The sequence below is a fragment of the Hylobates moloch genome, unplaced genomic scaffold, assembly GCF_009828535.3.
Source record: "Hylobates moloch isolate HMO894 unplaced genomic scaffold, HMol_V3 SCAFFOLD_9, whole genome shotgun sequence".
Taxonomy (NCBI): domain Eukaryota; kingdom Metazoa; phylum Chordata; class Mammalia; order Primates; family Hylobatidae; genus Hylobates; species Hylobates moloch.
The window spans coordinates 121,036,608-121,059,845 of record NW_026652284.1 but is presented as its reverse complement, the minus strand read 5'-3'; the positions used below and the strand labels follow the sequence as shown (position 1 = coordinate 121,059,845).

General features: G+C 41.2%; 1 protein-coding gene across 21 annotated transcripts in view; it reads left to right on the top strand.

Annotated features, from left to right (window-relative positions):
- Positions 1-23,238, top strand: part of PTK2 (protein tyrosine kinase 2) — a 350,940-nt gene that overhangs the window by 275,537 nt on the left and 52,165 nt on the right. For all 21 annotated transcript variants that reach the window (XM_058444064.1, XM_058444062.1, XM_058444063.1 and 18 more), the window contains 3 exons: positions 6,932-7,043; positions 18,521-18,607; positions 22,343-22,480. In XM_058444064.1, the coding sequence (XP_058300047.1) occupies positions 6,932-7,043; positions 18,521-18,607; positions 22,343-22,480 (337 nt within the window). The remainder of the gene's footprint in view (positions 1-6,931; positions 7,044-18,520; positions 18,608-22,342; positions 22,481-23,238) is intronic.

Here is a 23,238-nt window from a genome sequence, read left to right as displayed (position 1 = left end):
ATTTTATGTCCAAAGCAAATTTTATGATCAGGATCATAAAACAGATCCTTTGTTTTACATGATTCCTTCGTTTAAGTATCAAAATCCAATCTTTTTAAAAAAGTTTTTCTTCCCATATTTAATAAAGCAAAAAGTATTTATTACATTTAAAAGGAGAAATGTTTTGTATTTGCAAAGAGAAAAGTTAGTAGTACCGTCAGTCTCAGGGAAAATATTACAGAAATAAAGACAAAAACACAGTTCTTTCCTAGTGGTAAGTAAGGCAGGTAAAAGTACAGAGCTAATTAATATTTACTTAGAAGTTTACTCATTTTTTATAAATACATATGTTATTTCTCCATTCTAACAATAGTTAGGGTAGACTGTGATTTTTGCTTGTAAATGAGAAAACAGGTTCAAGTAGGCAGGATCTCCTCTGGGATTGCATAACTCACCAGAGAAGCAGCTTCTATATCTATCTGTTGCTTCTTCTGGGACATCTTGAAGAAAAACACTCAGAATCAATTGGCATTTTCTACTTCTGAAAATTGCCTTTGTTGCAGCTGTGTTTTTGTGTCTTAGCTGTCCATGCTGGAAATGAAGGACCACTTTCTTGCTCACCATCAAGTTGTATAGGGAATGTTGCAGGCCAAAAGAAGAAAATCAGAGCAACTGTTTTTATGTCCTTTTACTGTGAATTGATCACTTCAATGATTTTATTTTGAAGTAAGAGAAGTAAAAAATAAAACTGACACTAAATAAAGTACTCCTTTCCCCTCTTCAGGATTCTGTTCCTCAGTGGTGCACGTGGATCAACAAAGTGTAATTATTGTTGTGCTAATGTTTGTTAAATGACAAGTCTCAGCTTTCATTGTTCCATCTATTTGCAAGTTTGAGACTTGGAAACCACCATTCTGGGAAAAAACATGAGGGCTCATTTGTTGCCAGTTCACATTAGGCAGCTAAGAGCTTTCAGATGGAATGTATTGCTACTAAAAATATTTATAGTTTGGGAAAATATGCTTCAGTTTGACCTCCTTGATACTCTGCACATTCTAGTTTGTTACTGTGGATTCTTCAGCAGCTGTAAAGAGAAAAGTTCAGTACTGTCTCCTTGTGCCCTCCTACTCCCATCTATGGACTGGTCTTCCCATTGTAAAAACAGATATTTTTTATGAGTTATTTATATTCTTAGTTCCTCTGAGCAGCAAATTATGGTTTCTCAGAAGCGTTTTGACAGGCTATTTTGGGTATGAGAATGAAGTAGTGAGATTGAAGGAACTTGCTTCCCAGTTGTCATTATGTTCTTTGAGGAACAAGTCTGGGATGTTCAATTAAATATCAAAGTGTCTATAATATGCAAGTGATACTTAGCTTACAGGAGAAATTAGATTCATGTCTGAAAGCTGTAGGGAGCTTACAAGCTAAATTCCACAACATGGCGATATGTGATTAAGGGCTGAAATGAAACATTCAGACAGTAAATTCAGTGAGTCAGAGAATAGGGGAAGTGTGTGTAGGTAGAAATATCAGGGCAGATGGAGCCTGCGAGAGTCTTCTTGTGGCAAGGGACTTCACAGGGCCCTTTTAGAGATGCTTGGGGAAAACAGTAAGTAGCCTTAAGATCAGAGTGGCCCATTTCACAGAACAGTCTGTGTGAAATAACACTGCCTGATGAGAACCCATTTAAAACTGAGTTCCCGTTGCCTTGAAGAATGTGTCCCACTTAACCTTCTCTTAGCTTGCCTGTATTTTAATTATTTGAAGGAGTAGAAGAAAAGACACTCGTTTTTCCCAATTTTTTTTCTTGATTTTTATGGACTTTTTACCTGTTTAAAGCTTTTAGGAACTCTGACTGAGGGTGTGGTGTTTATTTTAAGGGTCAGGCGATAGAGAGCAGGGCACTGTAAAACCACTAACCAGGGATGTGCTTCTCTCTGAGGCCAGCTAGGCCTTCTTTGCTCCTGGTCTCTGACTGGTCTCCTGCTCCCAGTGACCATCTTGAAGAAAGCTGCCTGCAGGTCCTTTCCTGTTTGGCCAGTTGAGAGAACAGGGGCTGGGCATGGTGGCTTACATCTGTAATCCCAATACTTTGAGAATCTGAGGTGGGAGGATCACTCCAGCCCAGGAGTTCAAGACCAGCCTGGGTAACACAGTGAGATTTTTATTTATTATTTAATTGTTACAAAAAATAAAAAAGAATCAGCCAGGCCTGGTGATGCACCTGTGGTCCCAGCTACTCGGAGGGCTGAGGTGGGAGGATTATTTGAATCCAGGAATGATTGTGCCACTGAACTCCAGCCTAGGCTACAGTTAGACCCTGTCTCAAAAAAAGAAAAAAGAAATTGGCCAGGCACAGTGGCTCACACCTATAATCCCAGCACTTTGGGAGGCCAAGGCAGGGGGATCACTTGAGCCCGGGAGTTTGAGACCAGCCTGGGCAATAATAGCGAAACCCTGTCTCTTTAAAAATAAAAATAAATTTAAAAAGAACAGGAAGCTTGATAATGTGCTCTTCTTCACTAGTCAGTAGACCTGCTGGACTGATAGGGCTTTATTCATCCATTTACCTGTCATTTATTAATTCCTATTATGCTTCAGGGTCTGTGCTAATTCTGAGCATTTGAAAATGGGCCTTCAGGTAACAACTCTTGGCCTAATGGGAGCAAAAGTCAAACAAACAGATATTTACAATGCCTTTTGGCAAGGGTTAAGAGCAAGTTAGGCACTAGTTTCTTTGGAAAAGAGTAAGGAGAGTAATGTAACTTAGCCTAAAGGGAGGAGGGAGCTTCAGGGAGGATTTTCTGGAGGAACTACTATTTGACACTTGAAATACAAGTAAGAGTTGGCCAGAGAAAGAAGAGAAAGGTGTTCCAGGCAAGAGACGCAACATAAAGAGGCATGGGAGAGCATAATGAGTTCAGAGAACTTGCCACGACATAAAGGAAGAAGGGCTATAGGTGAGGGAAAAGGGAAGTGAAGCGAGATTAATCACTTCACTTTTAAAAGCAATGGTAGTTCCCGCCATGTGTGCACATGCCCTAGCTCTAAAAAAGATACATACTTTTAACTCCTTTAGCAGCCTTTTGAGGTATGGATTTACTGGTGTTTTATAACCTAAAAAGTTGAGATATACCTTCCCACGTTTTCACTGGTAAATGTTCAGGACTGATTGAAGCTATATTAGCTCATACCAAAGTATCAACTCCTATTCCTTACAGTTGTAACGTCTTTACATTTGTCAAGTTCCAAAGACGTTGTATATCAGTGACTGTTTTAGCAGGCATATTCTTGATCTGTTGGTTTGATTGATGGCCAGTCTTAGTAGTTGTATTGCTAACACTTCATAGGTGATTAGATGGATTTGTAAAAAGACATGGTTGCTCCTTTGTATCTCAAGCTCTACTTGGATATTAACTCATTTGAAATATTTGCACAGGCATATGGTGTAAGCCTGTAGTCCCAGTTACTCTGGAACCCAGGAGTTCAGGACCAGCCTGAGCAACTTAGTACCACTCCATCTCTTTTAAAAATAATAATAATAAAGAAAGAAAGAAAAGAAAGAAAGAAAGAAAGAAAGAAAGAAAGAAAGAAAGAAAGAAAGAAAGAAAGGAAGGAAGGAGGCCAGGCGTGGTGGCTCATGCCTATAATCCCAGCACTTTGGAAGGCCAAGGCGGGTGGATCACTTGAGGTCAGGAGTTCGAAAGCAGCCTGGCCAACATGGTAAAACCCCATCTCTACTAAAAATACAAAAAATTAGCCAGGCATGGTGGCACATGCACCTGTGGTCCCAGCTACTTGGGAGGCTGAGGCAGGAGAATCACTTGAACCTGGGAGGTAAAGGTTGCAGTGAGCTGAGATCGTGCCACTGCACTTCAGCCTATGCAACAGAGCAAGACTCTGCCCCAAAAACAAAAAAGAAAGAAAGAAAAAGACTTAGAGCTCTTTGTGGGAATGGTAGCCATTAGCTACACAGGATATTATCTGATGGGAAATTTCTAACAGTTTTTTCTATTTTTAAAAGCTTCTTGCATTTCAGAGCTCGTCACGTAGGTTGTCTAATTTTCATTTAGATCTTTGCAACAACTCTTCAAGATAGGTAGTTAGGGAGGTACCCCATTTTGTGGATGAGGCTTGGAGGGACAGAGTTGTCCATGGTCATCTAACCTGCCTGTGGCAGAATTTAAACCTGATGTCAGCGTGACTCAAACTCCTTGAGTTTGATTGAGCCTTGCTGTTTTCCCATTCAGTTTTTTTTTAATCACTAATGATCCCTGAATTTACTCAGCTTAGTTAAACATCTAATAGGTCATGATAATGCATGTATTGTATCTATATGCAGTATTTGTTCATTTAGCAAATATTTAAGTGTCAGCTGTGTGCCAGGCACTGTTTCATTCAAAGTATAACAAAAGGTGTTTTTTTAAGTCATAAATTAAAATACATAAGGAAAATTGAAATATGAAGGTATTTATTTTCACATAAGAAATGGACAGAAAGCATTGCTGTGCTTTGGTCATGTAATGCTCGTTACATTACCAAAAGCACACAAACATTATGTGCTTGGTGTGAGTCTGTAACTGTGACCTGCTGAGATGCTGGGACTCTTCCTCCCTAACCACCCCCAGTGCCTGGGACAGTGTCCTCTCCCCCTTAGTTCTGCAGCTAGAACGTACCAGGCCAAACTCTTCTCTAGTGCTCATCACAACATTTGTGTCCTGTTTCAGGGTGTTTGTTGTTGTTGTTATTTTTTGATTTTTTTTTTTTTTTTTTTTTTTTTTTTTTAGACAAGTCTCACTCTGTCACCCAGGCTGGAGTGCAGTGGTGCTATCTTGGCTCACTGCAGCCTCCACCTCCCAGACTCAAGTGATCCTCCCACCTCAGCCTCCCAGAATGCTGGGATTACAGGCATAAGCCAACTTGCCTGGCTCTGTTTCAAGGTTTTGAGTTTTCTTTTCTCTTAGAGCACCTCAAAGACCTCGTCATGTGCATCTTGCACAGAGCAAGTTAGCAAAGTTAGCAAATACTTGCTGAATGAGCAGCCCTCAAGTAAATGCCACTGGAAATACCCACTGATGAGAACTAACACTTATAGCAGATGCTGTCACAGCCATGATCTCCCTTAATCCTCCCAGCAGCTGAGGGGAGCGTGCTTCTGATTGGAGGGGCAGGGCAGAGAGAGTGGCCCTCTCAGGACCCCTGTGCTCCTTCCCCATCCCTGGCCCCAAACTTCCCTGCACCACTCACCAGGACTCACCTGGGCCTGGCACATGGGACCAGGTTCCCAACAGTGCTGGCACCCAGTGAGCATCTTGCATGTCTGTCAAGGCTGCTGCACAATTCTTAAATACTGTGAAAAGTTTTGTGGTGTTTGCTGAGCCACGATCATCTAACTGGAGCAAGAAGAAACCAAAATTATATCTTGAGAATGGAGTGGGACTTTTGATTAAAAGCTTTTATGTAAAATGCTTATGTGATTTTTTGTTTTTTTTTTTTGAGGTAGAGTCTCATTCTGTTGCCCAGGCTGGAGTGCAGTGGCATGATCTCAGCTCACCACAGCCTCCGCCTCCCGGGTTCAGGGGATTCTCCTGCCTCAGCCTCCTGAGTAGCTGGAACTACAGGCACGCACCACCACACCGGGCTAATTTTTGTATTTTTAGTAGAGACGGGGTTTCACTATGTTGGCCAGGCTGGTCTTGAACTCCTGACCTCGTGATCTGCCCACCTCGGCCTCCCAAAGTGCTGGGATTACAGGCGTGAGCCACCGTGCCCGGTCCTGATGTGATCATTTATTGAGGCAGACATTCCCTTTTGTTTTGGGGATGAAAAAAGTCTTAACGTTTGTAGTGATGGTTTGCTGACTTGGGGCAGTTATGAAATATATTTTATCTCTTTTCCTGACTCAAAAGGTGACTGTGTAAGTTGAGTTGTGTGAGAAACAGCACACTCTAGCCTCCAGCCAAGCAGGAATGTCTTTTTAAACAGTTGAGCAAATTCCCAGATTAGAAAGTCTGGTGCACTGATGTCACTGTTTCCTGAGTAATTTCTGGGTGGTTGTTTACTGCACACTATCTAGCAGGAGCCTAGAAACTTTGAATGAGTGTCATTATTAGAACTCTAGAGTTGTAGGAATGTAAGAAGAGCTGTTTGCCACAGTTAGGACGAGGGTTTCAAACTGACTGCTGAGCCCTGGGGCATCTGCATGGAATGGGAAACTAGCAAAGTCTCGCTTTGGCTGCATTCTGAGGGGTTTATTTGATGGCAAACAGCCAAGATGAAGAAGCTGCCTAGCAGTCGCTGCAGAGGCTGCAGCGGCTGCAGCATTATGTGGGACTTCAGATAGCTTCTGAGTAGTCAAGCAGTGGTAAGTAGCAGTGTTACCAACTATGGGGTTTCCAGCTTAAAGCAAGTAGTATTTTCAGAAGCACTTGTAAATACTGTCGCGTTTTTGCTTATTTTCCTGATCAGATAAAGCACTGGTTAAGCTGAACGATAGGAAGATTGTATTGAGCAATTTAGGGAGATTATTGGCCAGATTGCTAATTGATCACGTAAGTGCTGGCGTGATCACATTATGTGTGAAAAGAATCTGTCCTCAGACATGTATATGCTTGATAAAGTGCTGCGTGGGGTTTCTCAGAGAAATTCTCTAATGCTCAAGATCGACTTTGGCGTGCAAACATTTCATCTTGGCCCGTCCTTCATTTTCTGCAACTTCTTTTTCTTACCTATGGCTGTGCTTTAAATGGACTTGCCCATTTGGACCAAGGCTATTCTAGAATCATTTCGTGAAGAGTTAGAAACCTGATCCTTCTTTCCCCTGTGTATAGGATCCTTTATTGTTATCATCTACTGTTAGCCAACTGGTGTTCCTTAGATAACTCAGGGTGGGGTCTAGTGTGTGCTAACTCTGGGTTGTCAGCTCCCCTAAGACAATGTGTTGTCTCTCTAGCACAATCCTGGAGGAAGAGAAGGCTCAGCAAGAAGAGCGCATGAGGATGGAGTCCAGAAGACAGGCCACAGTGTCCTGGGACTCCGGAGGGTCTGATGAAGCGCCGCCCAAGGTAGCTACAGTCCCCACCCCAACTTTGGGGTTACTCTTAACTAACTTTCAAGATTTACAATTAGGCAGCTGTTTTCTATGAGGAGAAAGTCAAGTATCAGGTTATTCTAAGAGTAATAGTTATAACACCAACTAATTGTTTCCTTTTTGCTCGTCTTCTCGTATTACCCTCATGTGCACTCACTTTCCTCATTTGTATTTCAAGTAGGGGCTCTTTGAAGCCATGAGCAGTTGGATTAGATGTCATCTTAAAATGCTTTTCCTATGCTGCCCTAACTTGGAGGAGGTTTTTCCTTTGTTGGTTGTCAGAGGTCTCCCTAATGATCAAGTCTGGACTAAAATACCAAACTAGGTCACAGATGCTTTGCATTTTGCTTTATTTAAAAATGAGTCTGTTTCTACCTGACCATATTCCTTTGTTTTGTTTGTTGAGAACTCTGCACATTTTTTGCCTTTTTCTTTTCGTAGCTGGTGGCTGGGTTGTTTGTTGGGAAAGAGAGCACATTGCAGTTGCTTTTGTTTCCTTAATAAGATCTTCCAGCAGCATCCTTAGACCTTACTTGCCCGCTTATGTTCATATCCTTTACTGGTGCCCTCTCCTGCCTCGGAGAGGTCAGCCCAGGCCTTTTACAGTTGCTGGGCCGTGCCATGGCTGTGGGTTTTAGCCAGAGTAACACTTTCCCTAGATTAATAAGTTTTTATATACCATTGGCTTTTGACAGGATGCTATTTTCACACACTGGGTTACTTGCCATGAATACTCCAGTTCTGTTCTTTATCTCGAAAGTTAATAGATAGTAAGATTTTTTGTAGTTAGTAGTTATTAACTACCACCATTTGATATTTGATTAGTTAAAAAATATATTAGGAAACTTTGACAATTATTTTCCTTATGAAAAGTGTTCAGAAATCTGATAAGACAAAGTACTATTTAAATATACCAATTTTTTTATCTTGAAGGCTGAAAACTTTTACTTTCTTGGTCATCATTTTGAGCTCTGTAACAGTAAACATACACTGAAAGTGAAAATAAGTGATTAACACAATAATGCAGAAGTTTAGAGACAGAGGGTGCCTCAGACCAGCCCCCTCTACAGAGAGAAGGACCGAGGCCCAGAGAAGAAATACATACCTGTCTGATGGATGTTATTTTGAACGAGGCAGTGAGAACACCTGACGTTTCTCCGTCATTCCCAGCTTAACAACAACAGGAAATCCTTAGTTACCCACAGGAAAAAACTGATATGTACCTTGCATCCCAACATCTGAGGCCCTTCATGTTCTGTTTACAAGTTTGCCTATTTTTAAATTCGTTTACTACCGCAGAATAGTCCAGTACTGAGAGTCGGGAGAATCTTATCATTAACTTCTCAGGCCTTGAAGTCAAGTGGATTCATTCACATGGGGGTCTGCTATTTACATTCTGATGACTGAGCAGGTCACCTACCTACTCCAAATCTCACATTCCTCATTTGCAAAATGACTATTTGTATTCCCTACCTCTTGGGTGGGGATGTTAGAAGATAATTCGCTGTACAGCACTTTATTTAGTACACAGAAGTGCAAAGTAACATAAGTATTTGGTAATGAGCACCAAAGAATGCAACACTTCCCTAAAACTCACAGGATTAAATCAACTCTTCATCTACACATTTTTCTGTATCCCAATCTGTTGGATTTTTAATGAGTTTAATATGACTAATTTTCCAAATTAGGTTCATGGGCAGCGGTGATGAGGCTTCTCGGCTTCTTTTTTGGTTTCAGAGTACAAAGACTAGTTTGGCTTAAATATTTAAATATCCTTACACTTTTTTTTTTAAGATATTTTCAAAATACATATTTTGAGATTCTTTTCTGTAAGCAGATTGCTGCACTCTACACAAAGGTTTATTTGTTAAATAAACAGATGAGGAAACTGTAGCCCACTGTGTTTTTGTTAATTTAGTTTTATTGAAACACAGTTTTATTGGAACACACTCATTTATTTCTGTATTATCCACAGCTACTTTCACCCTACACAGGCATAAATGAGCAGTTGTGACAGAGACAGTATAGCTTACATAATTTAAAATATTTACTCTTTGACCTTTAAAGAAAAGATTTGGCAACCCCCAGATTAAAAGTTTTAATGGCAGCCGTGCATGGTGGCTCACCCCTGTAATCCCAGCACTTTGGGAGGCCGAGGCGGGCGGATCACCTGAGGTCAGGAATTTGAGACCAGCCTGGCCAACATGGTGAAACCACCTCTCTACTAATATACAAAAATCAACCAGCCACGGTGGCGGGCACTGGTAATCTCAGCTACTCAGGAGGCTGAGGCAAGATAATTGCTTGAACCCAGGAGGCAGAGGTTGCAGTGAGCCGAGACCATGCCACTGCACTCCAGTTTGGGCGATAAAGTGAGACTCTGTCTCAAAAAAAAAACAAAAACAAAAAAACGGTTTTAATGGCTAGAAAATCATCTAAAGTAGCATAGATATACAGATGCTTGATGATTATTAACAAACACTAATATGTTAATTGCTGAACTTTCATGCCAATCAGAATCAAGTCCTGTATGCAGTTTTTACCTTCTCAGTGTCCATCTTTAGAATCAAATTCTGCTTTTATGGTCACAGTATTTGGCACGTCTAAAATGAGTCTGTGATTTCCAAGATGGTAGGCCAGTATTTCCTCACTTCCTGTACTTTGTGAAATGAGAATTCGGTAGATTCTGGTGAGTTTTCATAATTCTGCTTGTGATATATTAGAATAAGTAAGTCTTACTTAGATTTACTTAGATTTATTTATTTTATTTATTTTATTTTATTTTTTTTATTTATTTATTTTTTTTTTTTTGAGACAGAGCCTTGCTCTGTCACCCAGGCTGGAGTGCAGTGGTGCAATCTTGGCTCATTGCAACCTCCACCTCCTGGGTTCAAGCAATTCTCCTGCCTCAGGCTCCTGAGTAACTGGGATTAGACGCACCTGCCACCATGCCTGGCTAATTTTTGTATTTTTAATACAGACAGGGTTTCACCATGTTGGCCAGGCTGGTCTCAAACTCCTGACCTCAGGTGATCTGCCCACCTCGGCCTCCCAAAGTGCTGGGGTTTCAGGTGTGAACCACCACGCCCAGCTGTCTGTCTTAGATTTTTTTTCTTTCTTTCTTCCTTCCTTCCTTCCTTTCTTTTTTTTAAATAAAGATGAGGTCTCACTATGTTGCCCAAGCTCTCTTGAGCTGCTGGGCTTAAACAATCCCCTTGCTTCAGCCTCCAGAGCCACTTAGATTTCTGAAATTTAGATAGGATCTCAGGCTTCTGTAGATAAATTTTGTGTTACTAATACTAATATAGAAACATTTTAATATAGCTTAATTCGTTTTTTATAAGTGAAAACTTTTGTAAGTTTTGTAGGTGAAAAGTTTTTCTCTTTCCCAATCAAGATTCAAAATTAAGTTTACTTACAGGCCGGGTGTGGTGACTCACACCTATAATTGCAGTGCTTTGGGAGACTGAGGTAGGAGGATCACTTGAGCCCAGGAATTTGAGACCAGCCTGGGCAACAAGATGAGACTATCTTTACAAAAAAATTTAAAAATTAGCCAGATTTAGTGGCGTGTGCCTGTGGTCCTAGCTACTCAGTGGACTGAGGCAGGAGGATCATTTGAGCCCAGGAGGTCTAGGCTGCATGGAAAGCCGTGTTTGCACCTCTGCATTCCAGCCTGGGCAACAGAGCAAGGCCTTGTCTCAAAAAAATAAATAAATAATAAATTTTTAATTTTTTTTAAAGCTTACTTATACTTAATTAATAGTAAAAGCATTATAACCACAAAGTCAATTATTAAGAATATGTATGGATCGCTTCATCATATTTAATACCAATTTTTTCATTTAATAATAATCTTTAGAGAATTTTCCCTGAGACAAGCCCTGCATGGGAGTGTCCCATTAAATGCTCATTTTCATCTGTGCCTGTTGCTTTCCTGCAGATTCCCATTGGATCAATACAGAGAGCCTCAGGATAAAAGTATCTTAGAACAGCCATTCTGAAAGTGTAGTCCTTGGACCTTTTTAGGTCCCCATGACCATTTCAAAGGTCCATGACATCAGAACTCATCTGATAATAATGTTAAGATATTATTTGCTGAGGTGGGTGGATCACTTCAGGCCAGGAGTTCGAGACCAGCCTGGCCAACATGGCAAAACCCCTTTTCAATTAAAAATACAAAAATTAGCCAAGCAAGGTGGTGCCCGCACTTGTAGTCTCAGCTACCCAGGAGGCTGAGGCACAAGAATCGCTTGAACCCAGGAGGCAGAGGTTGCACTGAGCTGAGATCGTGCCACTGCACTCCAGCCTGGGAGACAGAGCGAGACTCTGCCTCAAAAAAAAAAAAAAAAAAAAAAGATGTTATTTGCCTTTTCCGCTAACAGAACTGCTGACACCTTAGCACAAATCAGGACAGTGGCATGAAATTGTACTAGTCATCACTGTGTTCTTCACCCTTGTGCTCACACAAAAAGAAGAAAAATGCTATTTTACAGAAGAATGGCCTTGATGAAGCAGTGAAAAATATCTGATGTGAAGACATGGGAAGGGCATGTTAGCCCTGCTGCTGCACATCTGGACATGATGTCTTGTCTTGAGGAAAGCACTATACAGTTGAGTTGCAAGCTGGACTAAACACTTTTTTTTATGGAAGACCAGCTTTACTTGAAAGAACAGCTGGCAGACATACTGTTCAGAGTTGCATATTTGGTAGACATTTTCTCAAAAGAGAAAGAAGTGAGGCTATGACTTTGAAGAAAGCAACTATTTGTTACCAGTGATAAAATTTGAGTTTTCAAGCAAAAATTAGAATTTTGAAAAACATCACCGTGATCTTGACAGCTTTCTAAATTCTTAGACTGTTACAGTAAGCTCAGGATGATATTAACATGATATTTTAAAAGTATATGTTGTTTACTGAAATGTGTTAACATAGGGAGGATCTGTATAGCTCAGTAAAGCAGTATCTTCCAAATGACCTACACAAGGTGTTAAAAATCACACATGAGTAGAAGTTCCATTGAAAGTACAAGATAAAGTAATGGATTTTTTCCCTTTTTTCCCCCCTTAATTCTATGGATTTTAGTGTAACAGATGATACCATTGTAAATTCCGCATTGCAACTCAGCTTTAAGAAGCTACCACTTGCATTTTGGTGTCGAATCAAAAAACAATACCACAGTTGTGCCCAAAATCTACCGAAATACTCCTCCATTTTCCAGTTGTACAGCTGTATGAGTTTACTTTTTTTCCCCTCATATATTGCAACAAAACAGAACATCGTAAGACTGCAGAAACAGATATGAGAACCTGCTGCCTTCTGTTAAGCCTAACATTAAAGCGAATTTACATAAATGTAGATGTACATGTGTCCTTCTTCTCAGTTTGGTTTGTTTGGTTTTGAAAAAGTAGGTGTTTTTTTTTAGTATGTGATGAGCTTATTCTTAAGTGAATTAATAAATACTTTTTAGTATCTGTTTTAATTTCTAACAGTATGGGTGTTGGTAGTTATATTCCAAATAAACAAAAACTCTTGGAGTCCTCAGTAACTTTTAAGACTTTAAAGAGGTCCTGAAAATGATGAAATGTTTGAGAGTAACTGCCTCAGAACATTGTTCTTCAACCCTAATCAAACCCAGCACAGCATGTATATTTAAAAAAATGATTTTATAATGTCCCATTTACTAATCCTGAAATAAAATACATAGGTAATAGAATGACTTACCAATTTCAAAATATCAATGGAGGAATACTAGTGTTTGGAGACCTAACTATACAGGAGAAATAAAAGGAAAGTCATTTTTTATAACATTATGCATGCATGTATAAGGCACTCAGGTCTGATGACATTGGGAGACATGGTGGCATAGCCAGATCCTTACACCTGTTTGTGGACTCACCATGAATACAGCAGTGACAAAGCAGACCCCCACAGCTATAACTGATAGGAATTTCATTGAGCTTGGTGATGTCATTTTCTAGAATGGTAAGGAAATCTTGGTAAAGTTTAAATGAAACAAAATAAAATTGCCCATCAGTATACACGGTAGTTGCTGTTCTGGAAAGTTCAGTGCCTCATAAACTATACAAAATATCTATACAAACTATACAAAATATATAAAGCAGAATTCATTCTGTGTTCAAGCGACAGGGATTTTATTGTTGCTGTTGTTTTACTTACATAAAGTTGAGAGAAACAGCAGAAAGTCCTGCGGGGGCCGGGCATGGTGGCTCACACCTGTAACCCCAGCACTTTGGGCAGCCAAGACGAGCTGATCACTTGAGGCCAGTAGTTCGAGTCCAGCCTGGGCAAATGGCGAAACCCTGTCTCTACTAAAAATACAAAAATTAGCCAGGCATGGTGGTATGCACCTACAATCCCAGCTATTCGGGAGGCTGAGGCACGAGAATCGCTTAAACTCAGGAGGCAGAGGTTGCAGCGAGCCGAGATCACGCCACTGCACTCTAGCCTGGGTGACAGAACAAGACTCCTTCTCAAAAAATAAAAATACAAAAATTAGCTGGGTGTGATTGCGCATGCCTGTAATCCCAGCTACTTGGGAGTCTGAGGCATGAGAATCACTCAGACTCGGGAGGCAGAGGTTGCAGTGAGCCGAGATCGTGCCACTGCACTCCAGCCTAGGCGACAGAGCGTGACTGTCTCAAAACAAAAAAAAGAAGTCCTGGGGGATATGAAACAAATCCTGTTGTTCAGGCCTGTCCCTCTCATTGCCAGAAATCTCACCTGCTGACCTCTACCTTAATGCCAATTGTGTGATCATGGAAAGCACCCTCACTAATACAGTTCTCCCTTGATATCTGCAAGGGATGGAGATTAAAATCCACAGATGCATAAATTCCTTATATAAAATAGCACAGTATTGCATATAACTTACATACCTCTTCCAGTATACTTATTTTTGTTGTTGTTGTTGGCTTATTCTGTTTTTTGAGACAGAGTCTCACTCTATTGCCCAGGCTGGAGTGCCATGGTGCGATCTCGGCTCACTGCAATGTCTACCTCCCGGGTTCAAGCTATTCTCACGCCTCAGCCTCCCAAGTAGCTGGGATTACAGGAGTGTGCCACCACGCCTGGCTAATTTTTTTGTATTTTTAGTAAATACAACAGGGTTTCACCATGTTGACCAGGCTGGTCTCAAACTCCTGACCTCAGGTGATCTGCCCACCATGGCCTCCCTGCTGGGATTACAGGCTTGAGCCATCACGCCCAGCCCATCTTTCAGTATACTTTAAAGTATCTTGAGATATTTAGATACAGATACAGATTTTTTTTTTTTTTTTTTTTTTTTTTTTTTTTTTTTGAGACAAGGTCTCGCTCTGTTGCCCAGGCTGGAGTGCAGTGGTATGATCTCAGGTCACTGCAACCTCCGCTTCCTGGGCTTAAGCGATTCTCCAGCCTCTGCCTCCTGAGTAGCTGGGACTACAGGTGCAAGCCACCATTGCCCAGCTAATTTTCATATTTTTTTCACCATGTTGCCTAGGCTGGTCTCAAACTCCTGAGCTCAAAGCAATCTGCCTGCCTCAGCCTCCCAAAGTGCTGAGATTACAGACCTGAGCCACTGCACCCAGCTTACATAGTTATTATACTTATCTTTTTGTTTGTATTATTTTTTATTGTTGTTTTTGTTTTTTTCCTGTACGTTTTCAATCTGCAATTGGTTGAATCCATGGATGCTGGGCCTTTGGATGTGGAGGGCTGACTGTACCCTAAATGCTTCTGAAGGAACAGTGCCATCCAGTTGAGGACCTCTGGTTTAGAATACCAGTGTCTTCCTTTCTCTCCTTCCTCACTTGGGAGAATTTCAGCAAAACTTCCCTGTTCCATATTTTGCTTCATTAAAATCCAGGTTTCTGTCTTGGAGGAGGAAGTGTCATGACCTTGCTAACTCATAGTACTTACCAGCAGTTGACACTTTTGGACTCATGTGAAAGCCATTTTCAAAGATCTTGACATATATTAACATATTTAATCTTCACGGCAGCTCCAGGAGGTAGCTACTGGTTATTGTACTCCTTTTGTCATTAACAATAGGGAGACACAGAGAGCTGAAGCACCCTAACTGTGAGCACTGACAGTCTAGCTCAAAGCCTGCCCTCTTGACCACCATGCTCACCTCTGATTTGTAGAGAACAGAACTAGAGCTGTTTTAGCAATACATTTGCACTGTCCATGGCTGTTGGTTGTTAGCAACATTTGATTTTGTGGTGTCCTTTGTGCAAGTATTTTGTCTATCATAAAACATTCTCAACTATTTACCTTTTATTTTTATTTTGAAATGGAACCTTGTGTTATCATTTGCTACTCAGTTAAGTCTTTGCATCACTGTGCGATATTTTACATTGGTTTTGCCATTCTCTGATCTATTTGTTTTGTATCTTCCTTTTTATTTGGTGAGTCAGAAGTACGCTTGTCATGGAATAGCATCATGGCACAGTAGATTTTGGAGTCACGCAGTTCCACCGTTACCACCTATATGCCCCTATTTAAATTGCCCAATTTATCTGAGACTCTGTAAAATAGGGGTTATAATATTGCTTCATAGCAATGTGGTGATCAAAATTATCAAATTGTATGTAAAGTAGGTAGTTGAGTACACACACAATACACAGTAAATTGCAACTTTTTTTTTTTTTTTTTTTGCCTAAATTTATCAAGAGTGCATCACTGTGCAACTGTCGGCTGTGTTTATTGTTCCAGTCCCCGGCTCTGCCTCCTTCCCTTCTTGGACTCCAAGAGCATTTGATTCAGGAAACCCTTTCCCCTACAACCATTATTAATGGTTGTATATTAACACATATCTTTAAAACAAGTACAAAGGTAGCCGAACTCTTTTTTGTAACCGCTTTTAATTCAGCACAACCGCTTTGTAGAACACACTTTGGAAATTGCCACCCTAGCACACACAGTAGAGAACAGCCTGGAATGCTCTCTTTATGCCCTTTTCCTGTTTGGGATGTCTTTGGGGAAATTCATGTTGTTATTTAGTTAAGTTTAGAGTAGACTCTATCTGGAACACTGTTTGAAACGTGACAGGGCTAAGCCAAAAGGAAGGATTTTTCGCCCTCAGGAATTTAACAGCTCATAGTAGCAGGGCTAGAGCAAGTGCAAAAGTACCTGCAACCCAAGATAGGGTTTGAAAAAGGCCTCCTTAGGAGAGCAGAGGACATATGTTTATGTTAGGCTGGCAAAATCAGGAGCTGTTGCGTGAAAGAAGTAACATCTAAGACTGAAAGGATCAGAAATATACTACAGATGGAGGGAGAAGACATTCCAGGCAGAGGGGACAGTATAAGCAAAACTGAGGGGGAAATGAGACTGATTTTAGAGACCAAAACATACTCTGGACCTAACTAGAGCAAAGCACGTGTTCACCCAGCACTGTGGGAGAGAGAGACAGGCACTAAGGCATTTTCTTTCCTAAGCTTGTTGGGACTTAAATCTATTTCCTTTTATTCTGGACTTAATTTGGCTAGACAGTAATGGGTTTCCACCTTGTTAAATTCCCCAAGTTTTAAAAGACTTTATTGACTTCTTTCAGACTTCTGTTTCAGACTAAATTGTTCTTTCACTATGAACTTTGAATTCATTTATCCCACAAACAAAATGAGAATTTAAGACCTGGAAGTGACTTTAGAGATCCTCTAGCTCACTTGACCCCATCTTATGGATGAGGAACTAGAAGCCAGTCAGTTTCATCACTTGACCACAGTCACACAACCAGGAAGTAGTCAAACAATAGAACACAAGTGCCTTCTCTCCAGGTCCCAGACTACTGGACAGAGAGCATTTGGGTCCCTCAGGCTCAGAATATTCAGTATCCCATTTTGTTATTAATGATACTTTAATAGCTTTATTAAGATACAATTTACATACCATACAATTTATCCATTGAAAGTGTGCAGTTCAGCTGGGCACAGTGGTTCACTCCTGTAATCCGAGCACTGTGGGAGGCTGAGGCAGGCAGATCAGTTAAGGCCAGGAGTTCAAGACCAGCCTGGCCAATATGGCAAAACCCCGTCTCTACTGTAAATACAAAAATTAGCCTAGTGAGGTGCTGCATGCCTGTAATCCCAGCTACTTGAGAGGCTGAGGCACGAGAATCACTCAAACCCGGGAGGCAGTGGTTGCAGTGAGCTGGGATTATACACTGCACTTCAGCCTATACGTCAGAGTGAGACTCAAATAAATAAATTGTACAATGCAATGTTTTTTAGTATATTCAGAGTTGTGTAACCGTCGCCACAACCAGTTTTAGGACTTTTGTTTTGTTTTTAGTAGAGACGGGGTCTCACTGTGTTGCCCAGGCTGGTCTCAAACTCCTGGGCTCAAGTGATCCACCTCGGGCTCCCAAAGTGCTAGGATTACAGGTGTGAGCCATAGCGGCCAGCCTAGAACATTTTTGTCACCCCCAAAATGAAATTCTGCACCCATTAGCAGTCATCCCCCATCTCCTCCTCCTTCCAACCCCTGGCAACCACTTATGTACTTGCTATCTATATTAATCTTTCCTATTCTGGATATTTCATTAAAGAAATCATATGTTCTTTGTGACTGGCTTTTTTTACTTAGAATGTTTCAAAAGTTTATCCATGTTGTAGCGTGTGTCAGTACTTTATTCCCTTTAGTTACAAATAATATCCCTTTATAGGTATACAGCATTTTGTTTATCCATTTATATCAGTTGATGGACATGGACTGTTCCCCCTTTTTATCTATTGTGAATAATGCTGTTAAGAACATTCATGTACATGTCTGTGTTTACTTAATTTGTTTTTTTCAAAGATACAGTCTTGCTATGTTGCCTAGGCTGACCTCTAATTCCTCGGCTCAAGCGACCCTCTCACCTCAGCCTCCTGAGTAGCTGATTTACATGTTTTTGTGTGGATATATATTTTCATGTCTCTGTTACATATACCTGAAAGTAGAATTGCTGGATCATATACTAATTCTCTATTTAGTTTTTAAGGAATAGCCATACTGTCTTCCATAGTGACTACACCATTTTACATTCCCAACAGACTGGCCTGATTTGTTTTCAACTCCTGGCCTCAAACGATCCGCCCACCTCAGCATCCCAAAGTGCTGGGATTACAGGCGTGAGCTACCATGCCCTGCTCAAGATTTACTCTTAAGTTTTCTTCTAAGAATCTTAGAGTTTTTAACTTTTACATTTAGACCTGTAATTCATTTTGAGTTAATTTTTGTGTGTGTGGGAGGAAGAGGTCAGACTTCGGTTTTTCACATGAGCTATCCAGTTGCCACAGCATCATTTGTTGAAAAGACTGTTCTTTCCATATTGAAATGTCTTAGCATCTTTTTATCATTCTTTTCAAGTAAGCTCTATTAGGAAAATGTCTTTTTCTATTCATAAAGTACAGGCTTGTCAAAATTAAAAGGTTCATTCATATGATGCTCTGTTGATTTTACAGCCTAGCAGACCGGGTTATCCTAGTCCGAGGTCCAGCGAAGGATTTTATCCCAGCCCACAGCACATGGTACAAACCAATCATTACCAGGTATGCCAGTCATTACAGATATAAACTGTGTTATTTGATTATTTAGCACTTTTGGGGTAGAGCGGTACATTGTGCATATTTTTATTTATGTACTTATGAGTATGATTTGGCTGATAGAAAGCTGAGAAAGTGGTTACCCTAATTATTGAGTGATGTTGTCTTGACACCCCACACAGAAGGCATTTGTTTTTCACTCCATCTTCAAGTGGGCAGGACCAGGGCCTGCTGCCATTCTTAGGCGCGTTTTCATCCACTTGCTATGGTAAAGGGCAAGGTGAAGCCAGTGGGCACACACTCTGCAGAGGGAGTACTGAACTGGACAGTTTTTATGGAAGGCAAGAATAAAATTCAAAATTAACAGAACCCAGATGAAATACCATATGGACAAGTGTGAAAAGTATTAGATTTATAGACAGATATCCTGTGCAGATTAGAAAAAATTATCCTTCAAAGAAAAGGACCTGACACAAAGTAAACAATTCATTTGTTTTTGAGAAAAAGTTACTAACTTTTGCTGGGGTATACCTTACAATGCACAGGTCTTTGTTCCGCCAGATGCATACCCCAGTGCATCCCATCCTCACTTCAGGATATAGAGTGTGTCTGTGACCCCGGCAGTTCTTTTGTGCCCCTTCCGATCAGGCACCTGCTGCCCCAGGAGCAACCATTCTTCTCAATTCTAGTATCAGAGATTTCTGCCTGTTCTAGAATTTTATATAAATAGATCATATAGAGTGTGCTTTTTCGGGCTTATCTTTTTTTACTCGTAATGTCTGTAGAAGTCAGAGTCCTATTGAGGGTGTCAGTACTTAACCTTTCCTACTTCCTTCACAGAGTTTTTGAAAGCATGGTTTAAATTAAGGCCTCTTGGGTCAAAATGGGCAAAAAATCTTAACTATTGGTACTTAACTGTCAGTAATAAGGGAGAATGTAAGCACTTTCTTATTGGAAAAGATATGTCAGTGGTAGTTTAGAACAGCAAATTTTAGCCTCTTTATCTAGCCTCCAGATTCTAATGTCTAATTCTGGAACCCAAGAATAGCTTATTGTTAACAAGCAGCCTCAGTGGATTCTGAGGCAGATGACTCAGACCTATGTTTTGGGAGACACTGTTCTGAGATGGCCACTTGCCTGGCAGAGTCAGGAGTGAATCATTTGAGTTTTCGAGGGCACCTGTCTGTTCATTCAGCAGGGTTGCACTGAATGTTCATCTACTCTGCCTGGCACTATTCTAGGGACTGGGAATATAAAGACAAATAAAGTACCCTTTTTTCTCATGGAAGGAGCTCACAGGGCCCTTTGTCAGTTTGGATTACTACCAATTCCATAAGTGAAGAAGCCAAAACCCTGACCCAGCACAAGGGTCAGAGCAATGGGAAGTACGCAGGTGGCCTACAGAATGAAATCCCACCTCTATGATTGCTGAGATACCCTGAGCTCTGGCAGACAAGCAGATGGGCCCCAGGGTAACAGCCCGAGTCTGTGCCTGGCTGGTATGGAAAGTGAACTGGCCCTGAGTGGGAATTGAATACCAGCATTGTTTTGAGAAAACATGCAGCACCTGCTTAATGAGAAAAGCTGTTAGCAGAGAGACAGTTCTCTTTGTGTCCCAGCAGGCCTGGTCTGTGGCACTGTCAAGATTTGAAACTCTAGTATGTGTTTGTTAGTGGCTGTCTGTCACCAGTGCAGTGGAAGCCCCTGAGAGTGGGGACTTGTCTCTAAGGGCTTAGAACAGTGTGTAAAAATGAGTAAATAGAGAATTAAGTAAAACATTGATTTTTTTCATTGAACTGATGTATGATTAACCTTTCCCAAGCCCAAATTTTCCTCTCTTGTAAATGAGACCAACTATGAGACATTTCCTGATGTTACTTCATTTTTAGCCTAAAGTGATCCTTCTATATGGTTACTATTATGTAGAAAACTGCCTTAGACCATTTTAAACCTCCTTGTTGTGAAAATTCCTAAATGTTTTCTGGCAATAATATATCCCTTTTCACCAGAAATCTTGATACAGCATTTTGCATTTAGTAGCAGTTTTTATTATTAAGATATTTTCATTCAAATAAACTGTGAGAACTAACTGTATGTCTTACTTGAAAATTCATTAATTTCATATTGTCCATATGGAATTTTGGTATAAATTAATGCCTAGAGACCTAATAAATGCACAAAACCTTTGTTGAAGGATGTGTTGATATTTGGAAATACAGTTTTGGCTCTGCTTTATCTCACTAAAAAATTAACTGACAACACCCACCATACAACACTAGCCTAATGAGGTGTGGAAACCAATACTGATTCTGTTCTCTGTCTTTCTCTTGATTGAGAGAAGGAACCATATAAAGAAACCCATTTTAGGCCGGGCACGGTGGCTCAAGCCTGTAATCCTAGCACTTTGGGAGGCCGAGGCGGGTGGATCACAAGGTCAGGAGATCGAGACCATCCTGGCTAGCACGGTGAAACCCCGTCTCTACTAAATATACAAAAAATTAGCAGGGCGTGGTGGCAGGCGCCTGTAGTCCCAGCTACTTGGGAGGCTGAGGCAGGAAAATGGCGTGAACCCAGGGGGCGGAGCTTGCAGTGAGCAGAGATCCCGCCATTGCACTCCAGCCTGGGGGACAGAGCGAGACTCCATCTCAAAAAAAAAACAAAACAAAAAAAACCCATCTTATTTTCCCCCTGCCTTGAAATTTTTCTGTATGTCCAACTGAATGTCTTCTCTCTGCCTTAGTCATCATTGTTAGAACTTAAAGGTACGACTTATCCTACCATCAGCTCCCAGGTCATTAGAGGACAAACATTTGGGAGTTTTTTTGTGTGTGTTTTTGTTGTTGTTATTCTTGTTGGGGGATAGGGGTTGGTTGGGCAGGAAAGGGGATTTCTAGAGCAAAGTATGGCACAGCCATTTTTGTGGCTTCCTGTTGCTTTTGCATCCAAGGATGGGCTGCCCTCATTATTTTAGTAAATGTGAAATTCCAAAGAAACAATTTCTTATTTTCTAGTATATATTTGCACTAGCTCTCTAATGCAGCCATAACAAATGTCCTTTCTTGAGACTTTAGCTGAGAGTCCATTTCCTTGCCTTATCAGCTTCTACAGGCCACCTACATGCCTTGGCTCATGGTCCCCTTACTCCACGTTCTGAAGCCAGAAGTTTTTCTTTTTTTTTTTTTTTTTTGAGACGGAGTCTCTCTCTGTCACCCAGGCTGGAGTGCAATGGCGTGATCTCGGCTCACTGCAAGCTCCGCCTCCCGGGTTCATTCTCCTGCCTCAGCCTCCCAATTAGCTGGGACTACAGGCTACTCCTGACCTTGTGATCCACCCGCCTCGGCCTCCCAAAGTGCTGGGATTACAGGCTTGAGCCACCGTGCCTGGCCCAGAGCCAGCAGTACTAACTCTCTCTGACCCTTCTTCAGTGGTCCCATGTCCCTCCCTCCTCTTATACTTCCCTCTTGCACTTTTAAGGACCCTTGTAATTACACTGGACTCACTCAGATATCCCAGATACCCTCCCATCCCAAGGTCCTTGACTTATAACCACATCTGCAAAGTCTCTTTTGCCATGTAAGGAAACATATTCACATGTTCAAGGGATTAGAACATGGGTATCTTTAGCGGGCCATAATTCTGCCTACCACAATATTCTCTGTAATTTTAGTTTCCTTTGTGTGTGAAGCAGAACTGTGCAGATGTTATAGTTGAACATTACCTTGCCTCCTTACTCATTCACAGGTTTCTGGCTACCCTGGTTCACATGGAATCACAGCCATGGCTGGCAGCATCTATCCAGGTCAGGCATCTCTTTTGGACCAAACAGATTCATGGAATCATAGACCTCAGGAGATAGCAATGTGGCAGCCCAATGTGGAGGTAAATCGGGTGTCTTGGGCTTCAGTTTGTGAACTTATAAAGCATGGCAAAGCTGGGCATGGTGCCTTACACTTGTAATCCCAGCACTTCTGGGAGGCTGAAGTAAGAGGATTGCTTGAGCCCCAGAGTTTGAAACCAGCCTGGGCAACACAGCAAGATCCTGTCTCTACAAAACATAGAAAATTAGTCATGTATGGTGGTATGTGCCTGTAGTCCCAGCTACTCGGGATGCTGGGGTGAGAGGATCATTTGAGCCTAGGAAGTCGAGACTACAGTGAGCTGAGATCGCGCCACTGCACTCCAGCCTGGGCAACAGAGCAAGAGCCTGTCTCAAAAAAAAAAAAAAAAGTAATAAAGCATGGCCTAAGCACCTTTTATTTCTAAATTCTAAGATTTATTTATTTTAATGACTTTTTTTTTTTTTTTTGAGACAGAGTCACACTCTGTCTCCCAGGCTGGAGTGCAGTGGCATGATCTCGGCTTACTGCAACCTCCGCCTCCCAGGTTCAAGCAATTCTCCTGCCTTAGCCTCCCAAGCGGCTTGGATTACAAGCGCCAGCCACCACGCCGAGTTAATTGTTGTATTTTTTAATAGAGACAGAGTTTCACCACGTTGGCTAGGCTGGTCTCAAACTCCTGACTTCAAGTGATCCACCCACCTCAGCCTCCCAAAGTGCTGGGATTGCAGGCTTGAGCCATCATGCCCGGCCAGATTTTAATGACTTAATTCAAAGATCAGGATACCCCATCTACTCAAA